The sequence below is a fragment of the Limulus polyphemus genome, unplaced genomic scaffold, assembly GCF_000517525.1.
Source record: "Limulus polyphemus unplaced genomic scaffold, Limulus_polyphemus-2.1.2 Scaffold2992, whole genome shotgun sequence".
In the NCBI taxonomy this organism is placed as follows: domain Eukaryota; kingdom Metazoa; phylum Arthropoda; class Merostomata; order Xiphosura; family Limulidae; genus Limulus; species Limulus polyphemus.
The window spans coordinates 61412-73256 of record NW_013668602.1 but is presented as its reverse complement, the minus strand read 5'-3'; the positions used below and the strand labels follow the sequence as shown (position 1 = coordinate 73256).

The window sequence follows — 11845 nt, the reverse complement described above, 5'->3', positions numbered from 1 at the left end:
ATATTCACATTAAATTTCAAAAAAAACTTCCCTTTTCTTGATATTTTGATTTGTAACTGAACTTTTTGATAGTTTTGTCCTAATTACTTAACAAATTAAGCTGGGGAACATTATTACTAAAGTAAGACTATAAATTTAATGAAAAATTGAAGAATTATGAACCACAGTAGTGGTTCATAATAGGGATCATTCATTTGTTCTTTTTTATTATTATTGTTGTTCTATCAGCCAACAGCAAAAACAGGATGCAAGTATTACAATAAAACCTGAGAAATATTATTAAACAGGTCATTGCACATTGCAGAGGGTACTTAAGTTATTTCTATATTTTTCAAAAGCTAAACAAATCATAATTCTAGCATAAACAATGTTATCATTACTGCTTGAAGTTAGTTTTCTTACAGATATCCGTTGTTCCTTTAAAAAGCTTAAGTACAGGGTGAAACAGGAATTACCAGCCAATAATAGATGAACATTAGATGACTGTAACATGTAGATATTCAATGCTTTGTACACTGTACAATTGGTGTCTTTAGGAAGCCAACCCCTATATCACGTATGAAGTAAAGGAGTAAGAAAAAAACAATACATATGATATTAAATTTTATTACACACATTCATAGAATAATTACTTTCAAATTCACGAATGTTTATTTAGAGTGATGTTTTAGATGTATATGTTTTATACGAAAGGCTGCTTTTCGACAGGTAAAATTTTATATGTGCTTAGTGGAGGTTGCGTCTTAGTCTAGGCATATATATGCCCATTGCTATGCATTATATATTTGGAAAATTCAGTTAGACGGAAACTATATGTGCTCAGTATATTCTCAAACAAATCTCCATGACAATCTCCAGATGCAGCTTATATTTTTACATCTCGAACTAATGTGATGAAATAGTCAATAGCTACAGTAAATCATTATGTACCATATCAGCTAGCCTCCCACAACAGATATTTTTAAGCCATAGTTTTAAAGATAGCATCAAGCTCAGTTTTGAACATCAGATTGACAATCATGGTGATTGCGGGTCCTAAGTATCAAATTATAGCCCACACTGCCTGATTGCAAATGTTATAGATACTGCAGATAGAGTAGCCATCGTTGAGGTTGACTACAAGGAGTGGGAAAAATCATGCAAGCAGGAGATGGCAAAAATGATAGCAATTCTAGGTGAAAGTGAGGCAGAAATTTTGTAGCTATATATTTGATTTAGAAAATAGTTTCAAATAAAGTATGCAGCAGCAATGGGTCATCACAGGTTAGGGTTGTAGAAGTGTCATGACCCAAACTCCTTCAGAAATGTAGGGGTGAGTGATTATAAATATAATAAACTCATAATTGTTAATCAACAAAATTTTGACCTTGTACAGTGTGCAGAATTTCACTAAGAGGAAACGTGGTGAGCTGAACCAAAACTGTAACTGGCCTTACTATGGCCAGTGGAGAGGAGGTAGAAAAAGTGGGAAATATAACAACTATAAGAAATATTAAAAATGCTAATTTGTATACATATTCTATTATATTATGACACATTTTCTTATATTTGCATTGGATATATATGTATGCATCTATACAACTTGAAAAATTCATATGGCTATCTTTGTATTTACAGCTTTACAACTTAAAAACTACAAAGCCTGCATGTATATGTGTAGATATAAATAATAGTCAATAGGCATTGCATGTGCATGCCTGTATAAAACTCATGCGGTTATAAAATCCAGTCCATGCACCATTCCAGTAGAGTTCAATAGTCCTTCCAATCTAGTGTTTACACTTTCCATATAGCTGCAGGATATAAATATACTAGTTATATACAATTTAAAATCATACACATAACATGTGATATGTTGATCACAAAGTATCACAGTGATCATACATACAGTACCACTATCAAAGATAACACTGTGACAATGATATGAGGAGCAATAGTCATCCAATCTGCATGAAGCCAATCCAAATGTTATCATTGTTTCCCAACAGAACATCATACACCAACTACATATGTCATTCAACTAAACTGCTTTAAATAGAACAATATTGCTATTACACACACTTATGTCCATGATGGACATAAAAAACATTAAAGAAACAATATTACTAAAAATTTTGAATTTAAAAACAGAAATAGGGATCATAAAAAAATACAGAAACAAAATAAGTAGATTAGAATGAAAATGCAGTCATAAAAAAAGTAAAAAAGAAGCTTAAGGTTTGAGACACAAGATAACTAAAAAATTGGGAAATTTAAAAACCTGCAAATAGGGATAGTAAACAAGTTTAGCACACAAGGCTGGAGATACTGTAGACATAATTTACCCAAATTACAAATCCCTACTTTGACTGCATGCTGCTAGCTAGAATTACATTTAGCAGAGTCAAAATAGGGATTTGTACCTTGAATAAATAATGTCTACAGTATCTTCAGCCTTGTATGGTTACTTTGTTTACTTTCCCTATTTGCAGGTTTTTAAATTCTCAATTATTTTAATTATCTTGTGTCTCAAACCTTAAGTTGCTTTTTTACTTTTTCTGAGACTTCATTTTCACTTTAAGCTAGCTCTCTTGTTTCTGTATTTTTTTATGATCCCTATTCCCACTTTTAAATTAATAATTGTCAATAATCTTTTATTAAATACATGTTACAACAAAATATCCTCTTTATAGATTGGCTGATGAGTCCATTAAACAAATGACAAACTTTACAGTTTAGTTATACGATGTGTAGGAAAAAATGTTATATTAGTTTTTACATATATCTAATACAATGAATTAAATATTAACCCTCTGTTGCACAATGTAATTTAAAGGTAACAAATCTACCTTTCTTGCTTAATACACATACAAATGCTTCAGTTTTGCAGGTGAATGCTCTTACTTCCAGGTGACAGTCTAAATATACCATAAAATTATTTCTGTTGGTCTCTTGATTGAACAAGGTTACTTCTAGGTAACATACTTGTTTATAACTGACCAAAATATATTTCACAAAACTTTCTTTTTGTGTAATATTGATTTATTTAAGTTAGAAACTCAAATAAAATAATCTTTCCCCCATATTTTCATAATGCATGCAATAGAGGGTTATAAAAAAACAAACAGAATGACTTGGACAAGCTTATCTTCAAATTAGGATCTTGTTTGCTATCAAGCCCACAAAACCCTGAAACATTCAGGAATATACATAGGGTCAACCATCAGATGGATGTTTACACAAATCAAAGAACACTCAGATATAAGACCAGAATCTATGTCTATCATGCTTTATAAAAGTGATCAATTACTTTGTGCTGGTGACTTCAGTGTTACTAGATTGGCTGAAAGTGAGAAAATACAAATCAATTAAAGAAAATAGACTACTGATCATTAAATAAAAGCCCTGCTTTGAGCAGAAAAATGTTCAGCAACATATTAAGAATGATTAAGTCAAATCAGGTTAATGTCAAGGATGAATCAAACTTCAGTTTCACATGCACCCACAAATACAATACACTGGATGAAAAAAGGGGTTAAATATTAAGCTCAGTTAACTTACATGTCTATGCAATAGTGTGGTCTTATTGTTCCCTCTGGGTCCACTACAACAAATTTCTTTGGTGAAGTGCATAAAACTGAAAATATAAATACAAAAAAAAGTATACAAAAGGTAAACAAGCTTCTTGTAACAGCAAAAAAAAAAAAAAATTTTAAGTATAATATCTTAGTGATCAAATAAAAATATATCACTAATTTCACAGAAATTCTGGCTTTTCTTCATCTCTAAGAAATACTGCAATTCATAAACACTGTGCCAAATCAAAATATCTAACTATAAGATTTTGGACTACAAAGAAAAAGAGGAACAGGGAGCTGTCCAGATATCTTCCTGATAAAAAGGTACAAGCTCTCAAATCCATGAACATTGCCAGAATCCTCTGGCATGGGCAGAAAGAACAAATGATGAGTAGGCAAACATTAACAATCCCTAAAGCATTACAAATTCACAAGTGAATTACAAAGCCATTTCCAGGAACCCAATTTACTGATTTTAACATAATATGAACTCTGCCAAGATTAGATAACTAACGTTTTATCAAATTTCATAGAAAATGTAGTAGCAGCTATACAAAATGTTCTAACAGTAACAATAGCATCTCAGCTATCAAAAATATACTTATTCAAGTAAAAAACAAAAGACTAAGAAAGAACCCACCAAAAGAAATTTTAATTTACCACACATTACTAAACAAAACATTAAGTAATTGTTCATCATTTACAGTCCTCTAAGTATACTTAAACTGTTCCCAACTTCAGTTTAATAATAAGTGATAAAGCTTAATGTCTTAAGCCAGAATTAAGTTCTTCTCTAGCATGTAATCAAACAAGGACAAGTCAACTTGCACCTGATTGGTTGCTGAACATAGATCACAACATGTTAACCAAGTCAACAAAGCAAAGATTCAAACTCCTACTGTTATTAATACCACTCTCATATTACTGCATGCATTAGCAATATTGGATATTTTGTGATTTTTCTCAGTTTACTCCTGCAATTCCATCAAACAAAGAACTGGAAACTTTGTACCTCAAAATTTTTTTTCATATATTTCAACATGTTATTCATCCTGTAACTTTTCTTTAACAATAACAGAAACCCACATTTAGATGATATTTAAAACAATGATTGTTCTGAATTATTCTACTTGTTACTAAAGGTGCTGTCGTGTGTATCAGTCATCACAGGGTATGATGACTACAAGTAAACATCGTGAACCAGATTTTAAGGATTTTATTAATTTTTATATCTGAAAGAAAAGTAACAAGAACAAAAAAAAAGAGACAAAACGATATTAATATCATAGATCACAATTCTGCATCTACATTCTACAGTCACAATTTCCCTTAAAAGTAGAAGACTGTTGCAAAAATATTTAGTAATGAGGCTCACAATGTCACAAAATATTTCAGTCTAGATCACTCATGGTACAAATAATGGATAGCTTAATCAGGTATAAGCTGATGGGCTGTCTTTACTGGCAAATATTTGACTATTTCATGCATGGTTGTTAGGTTTATGATACTCATTCTATTATATTTTCACCATTTCATGTTGCAAATTTTATACAATAACTGATGAAGAATTTAGGCTAGCATGCTTGTTAATTATTTTTTAATTGTAGATTTCTGGCAATCAAGTCTTAAGCTTATATGTTAACAATGGCATGCCAACAATAGTCATGACACTTATTTGCTTGCAGTTGAAGGTATATATATATAGGTCAAAGCCTTTCACTGATCAGTATCACCAAGTCAGGAAAGTTCCCATTTTATGAGTAGCATTTTCTAGACTTTTTTTTGTAAGACTGGGATAAACACAATGGTAATGGTTGTCATCAATGAAAATGTGCAATGTGGGATTGATGAAGCTAGAAATTCAAGGACTATTTTAGAACCTCTGTTAAAACTACCGGCTTTCTCGGACTTAAAATACAGAAAAATTTGGTTTCAAAACTTCATGACTTTCTAGGATTTTCATGACCTGAACAACAATTTTACTTCTCACCTAAATAATTCTTTTTTTCCTCAAAACACTATTGCTCTTCTCACAGAAATAATTTAATATCAAACTACTGCAATTAAATCTACAATAAAAGAAAGCTTAAAATAATTATAAATAAACTGTTTACAGAAGATCTTTTCAAATGATTCAATGTGACTTGGCACAAACATTTCTCAAACATAAATTTCTATAGCAGTAAATTGGTTACTTAGAGTAGGCTGGTTTTGGTTGGTGAAGTGACCTTGAAAGGCTGAATAATAGTGGTGTAGTGGAGCTAAATTGGACTGAAAGGTTGCTCCCAAACTTTTTTGTGTGTGTATGGTGTGATTAAAGTACGTGTATTTGTAAAATAAACATAAATTGTAGACATATTATTTTATAGTGTTAATCTGCATGTTTCAAATACTGTATTTGAAAATAATAAAATCCATGTTTAAAATGATGACTTAAAAATATACACAAGTAATATATTTTATAAACTGCAGATAATATATCAATGGCATCTTTATGGATACATTATTTTATTTTATAAACGTAATTGGTAAGTAGAGTAACTATAAACAAGTTAGATACCCGAAATGTAGCTTATATGTGCATATATATCCAAAGACCAGAAAGTTATTAGGATTTAGTTGGCACTCCATGAAACAAACAATTTTACCACTACACCACTGTTGAATAGCATTCTACATCCATACAGGCTTGTAAGTTCTTGAAGTCTTCAGGTATACTAATCACTTGTTTTTAAGAAAATTTGCTTCAAAATATCTAAAAAAAAAATAAATACAATAGTTACTTAAAAATGACTTTTAAGTTATTTTAGCCAAATAACTAACCAGTTTTAACAATGTGGGTGTAACTGTTACTAGTACTATCAAAAACTGTTTGAAAAAATAAAAAAATGCCAAGCACATACCTTGAAATTTTAAAGGGAAATCATATGGATTGTAGAGTGTGAGAATTTGCTTGTGAGATGATTGATCATCAGCATAAAAAGTGAGAGACGAGGGAAAGCTGAAGATAGGGAGTCTTCCATCGATAAGGTTGGTAGATTGCATCAAGATGATGGAGGCTCCAATAAGAAGTCATGAGCTGTTGATTTACTTTCAGGATCCTAAAATAATTAATCAACAGTCACAAATTCACAATATTGCAATTTATTATACATATAATAATAATATAATACATACGTACATTTTTATTTATATGATGCAATAGGTATTTGAGAATTTGGTTCTCCTGGGGTCCCCCTTTACCTCTCATGTGTAATGGGTACATAAAGAAAGTGAGAGAGGTATAACAAGAGTAAAAAACAAAAACAATACAGTATTAAAAAAAGTAGTAATAAAACAATAACAATATACAAAATTAATGATGATAAAAATAAATAAAATCAAGCAAGAGAATAAGTAAACAGAAAAGGTAAATGCTATGCCTCTTTGAGTAAAGGAGACAAATCAAATGATAAATGTATATGGAACAAAAGCAACAAATGGTCAACTAATCAAGGCAGCAGGGATCTATAAGCTATATGACCCAGACAGTGCCTAAGATGTGACTTGATGATACTGAGGACTGGAAGGAAAAGATAACTAGTAACACTGATTGAGATTAGTAATGCATATTATGCATAAAATTACATGCCAGTGTATATTCCATGTATGCCTACTGTTGAAAGTAATACCTAAGAATTTGAGTATTATTGGAGTACTGTATAGTTTTAGTTCAACTTCTTTTAGTCTTAGGTATTTCTGGTTTATACTTCTTTGGAAAGTAATTGTCTGTGTTTTGGCTGAATTGAGGATAATTTTTCCATGTGTTACAACACAATGTAATATGGTTAAGTGAATTCTGAACTCTATAAGTTACGAGTGTGTGGGTGGAAGATGTACTCCAACCTGCTATGTCATCATTATACTGAGAAGAATGGGTTAGCAACTGAAGTGGCATATCATTGACAAAATATATGTCTGAAGACTGAAACCTGGGAAACTCCAGCATTAAACGTGAATGAGTGTGAAATTTCATTATTAATGCATATTTTAGCAGTAAAGTTAGAAAGGAAGCTGGAGATTCTACCTTGTATACGTGGGTGAGACATCATAATGTTTAACTTGAATTTTAGGTCATTATGCCACATAGAGTAGAAATATTTTCTAAGATCTAAGAAAGCTACAACAATTGTGTGTCTAAAACCATGATAAGAAGTTTCAGTTAACCTGACTAAGAGGTCAATAGTTGTCCGTGTTTGTGGCCCAAAATAATTCTATTAAGATACAACATTTACTGCATTAAAGTTACAAAACAACCTTAACATACAGAAACTTTACTTTGTATATTCAGAGAAACATCACAATAAACAATGACAATTTGATTCAAGGTTGAACCAATTACAAAAATTCTAACATTGATATGAAATAAAATGAGAGTATTTTGAAGGTCTTTAGAATATTTTCTCACTGACAGATTACCCTCATGAACCTAAAAGAAATTGCAATAACAGGCAGTTATCTTGCAACACATTAAAAACTACATAATCCAACAAAAGTAAATATATCCCAAGCAGATAAATTTACACCATGACCATCAAAGTATACCTCCACTCAGAATATAGATTGCTCTTTAGTCTATACCTACCTCATATTAAAAACCACTCAACATACAGTAGCATTTTCAAGATTACGAATCATAGAAATGCTAAGTATAGCATTAAATATATTTTTTTGATAAGTCATCAACTAGAGTACTGCTGGAATAAACCAAGTGTATTTTTCATATGGGCTTTCTTTTTCAGCTCATCTCCAAATAATTCTACAAGAAGAATGAGAAACAAGACCTTGATGACCCATGTTCCTGCACTGCAGATTTTAATGTAATAGAACAAGATTGCAACACAATTTATATGTAACCAAAAATATCAACATCATCAAAAACCCATTTACAGTCTTTCAAGAAAATGATAGTGCATACTTTAATTCCAAAATATTCATTTCTGGTCATTTTTTGTTCCTCCTGAAGTTAACACATACATGAAAACAAAAACTTCCAATGCTTCTTTATGTTTATTATCACAACCATCTATCTACCTTCTCACTGATAGCCGAGTCTATCATTTATGATGCAGAGTGTGCACTATTAATGTGTCTTTAGCTATGTGTTTTACTTCATTAAATTGTGAATCCTACTGTAGAACAGTGGAGCTATATTAACCAGCTTCCTTTGTCTTACATCTCATGTAGCACTTGGTTATTTTTTCTTTGTTTTACAACACTAAGGTTCCTCAGAAAACAGTGCTTCATCTGTACTAGATACTTATGATTTTTGGTCATAAATAAAACATTTAGGTGATAGCTTCTGGCTCTGCTTACAAACCTTTTTGCAAGTACCCTATCCAGTTTTCTAATAATATATCTTTAGCTCATTTTAAGGATGCCTTTCTTTATTAATTTCATCCAGTTTTCCACTATAGCATTATTATCATGTGCATAGCCAGTGTCACCATTACCAAAAAGTTGCAAAGTCAGGGCAAGACCTGTCCATAGTGAACATGAGAAAAGTCAGAAGATTATTTTCAAAGTTAGACAGTGGAAACTCATGAGCTTCAAGGTTTGAGCATTTGTTTGTTTGTTAAGCACAAAGCTACACAATTGCCTATCTGTGTTGTGCTCACCACAGATATTAAAACCTAGTTTTTAGTAGTGTAGGCCTTCAGACTTACTGCTGAGCCAGGTTCGAGAAAGATTTTTTTTGCAGATACATTAACAAAATGAGTCTCAAAATGTGATGTTTCTCTTAAATTAAATCTTACTTTCACTGTTGCCATCCAAAAAATTTTCTAATTCACTTTCAAGTATGTTCAGCTCAGATCCAACATCTTTAACAGTATAGTTGTCTGCTAATTTTCATGTGATATTTTTCTTAGGACTTCTTGTTTTTACTAAAGAACAAATTAACAAAAAGGGTAAAAAAGTTCTATAGATCTGCCATGAAGTTATATGTAGATGTTTGTATTAGTGCACTAAATTACAATGAAGTTATAGTGCAATTAACAGAAATGTAATCTATACAAAGAAGTTATAACTTATAATTTATAGCATACATTATTTTTATGACTTACACTTTGAAATCACCAGATTTGAATAAATGAATCACCAGAAATGAATAAAAAACTCTACAGTGAGATAAAGAATTAGCTGTTAAAGAGGTTATAATTATGGAAGAATTTAATTTTTGGCATACAGATTAGAAAATGTTTTAGAGTCAAATCAGGGTTTTGAGAAACTACTCAGCATGCTACTTTTGATTTATTGTTAACCTTTAATGTAAAAATGGTTGATAGGGAAGAGATTGTGGAACATCTGGATGCAAGTGATTATTGCTCAATTAGGTTTGATGTTTTGCTGCATATGGAGATAAGGAATAGCGAGATCTGGTTTCAAATATCAGAAAGCAAATTTTGAAGGAATGAGACAAGTAATATTTGCTGTGAATGAAAAAATAAGGATCTTGGTGTTCTGGTTGATCAGTCTCTTAAATCATCTAAGCAACGTGCTATTGCTAATGGCAGAGCAAATAAAAAATACTGAATACAAACCTAAAAAGGTTATAATATCAGTGTATAAGTCACTGGTTAGGCAACATATGAACTTCTTATCTTAGAAAGGATACTGAATTGTTGAATAGAGTTCAGAGGAGTGTAACTAAGATACCTGGAATGGTAAGGTTAACATATGAGGACAGGTTAAGATCTCTGAAACTGTTTTCTCTTGCAAAAAGAAGAGTTGGAGGGGATAAGATTAAGGTATTTAGAATCTTTAAGGAAATTGATAGTGTTGATGCATCATCTTTTCCCCCCTACTCAATGAGAATGTTAAGACTATGGAACACAAATTTTGGAAAGGTAGAAGCCATCTTCAGTTAAGATAGATTAATTTGTCTAACACGGTGATTGGCCTTTAAAGTGAGTTGCCTTCAAGTTTAAAGGTCATACATGGAGTTAATATAAACTTTAAATTAGTTTACGAGAAGGCTTAATTAATAAATATACGAATGATAAGTTCTGACTTTGATTTTTGAATGTTTTATCTTTATTGTTGAGTTTAGTATAGTGGATGAGATGGTCTAAATCAAGCAAAACAGACTAACAAGTCTTTTGTTGTCCTTAAATTAAAATACATATATAATTTATAATTATAGTTTATATTCAATAGTTAAGAAATAATTATAATTTTGGATGTGGAAATATAACTTATAAGATCAAATGCTGCTTACACAAAAAAGTACCTATCGTCATCAGTGGGCAGTATTAACAGTAAAATTACTTGTTTAGATGCTACTAGTAGTAGTCTAGTACTACTATCAGTAATACTAAAAGTTATTCTCTACTCCTACACTAACAAGTAACAGTAACAACACAGCTGACAACGATGGCGTATTACAAAACACATAATTGAGGACAAGTTTGTACAGATGGCGTTACGTGACTGAATCTTGTCTCTAACTCTCCAAAAGATTATATTATATTTGTTATTGATCAATTTACTTAATGGAAACCTCATGAACTCAAAGAATTGGGCTATAATTCATTTTAATTTCTTTATATTATAATAAAAACTTCCACAGGGTCAAGCAGCAGTGTTTCTAGTCAGTACGACTCGCGCTTGGCTTTGTAACTAAAAGAGAGGCGTATGCTAACTAAATTTAAAATCTTCTATTAACACCGAAAAGTATCTCCCTGTTGCTCAACATTTTAACCAACTCGGTCATTCCACTAATGATGTTATTCTCATCGGCATTGAAACAGGATTCCAAACTAAAACATATAGAGAAATAAAAGAAACTTTTGGATTGTTAATCTAAACACTGTTCAACCTTCCGGAATTAATCTAGATCCTGGATTCAATTATCTCCGCTCATTGGTTTCATCTCTCCCAGAAAAATAACTTTTTTCTTTGCTCATATGTACAACGCTAGAAACCGGGTTTCGATACCAGTGGTGGGCAGAGCACAGATAGCCCTTGTGTAGCTTTGTGCATAATTAAAAACAAACAATAATGTGAACACTGAATTTCCTAAAACTTACTATTTATTTAAGATAATTTGCCATACTTGTTTTTATAAATTGATTGGCATAACCTATTGTTGCGTCATCGAGATCACGTGACTATTCTCACGCCCTCTACTTTCTAGAACTATCCTGTACTTTGGCGAATGCTCTAGCATTTACTAGATATAGGGTAGTCTGGTATATAAAAGAGGGTGACAACGTGAAGGGAATGTGTGTGTAGATAGTGAGTAAATG

General features: G+C 31.4%; 1 protein-coding gene across 3 annotated transcripts in view; it reads right to left on the bottom strand.

The window, feature by feature from the left end:
• The window catches only part of LOC106468395 (motile sperm domain-containing protein 1-like), a 35194-nt gene extending 24217 nt beyond the window's left edge, over window positions 1-10977 (bottom strand). The window contains exons 1-3 of one of the 3 annotated variants that reach the window (XR_001291383.2): window positions 10816-10977; window positions 6461-6658; window positions 3541-3616 (exon numbers count right to left, since the gene is read on the bottom strand). Coding sequence is in view for 2 of the 3 variants with exons in the window: in XM_013928818.2 (XP_013784272.1) it covers window positions 3541-3616; window positions 6461-6602 (218 nt within the window). In the remaining variant the exon portion in view is untranslated. Of the gene's footprint in view, window positions 1-3540; window positions 3617-6460; window positions 6659-6738; window positions 6806-10815 lie in introns of those variants that run through there. The other 2 variants (XM_013928818.2, XM_022396736.1) reach the window with 2 other exon arrangements.
• Window positions 10978-11845: the final 868 nt, after the last annotated feature.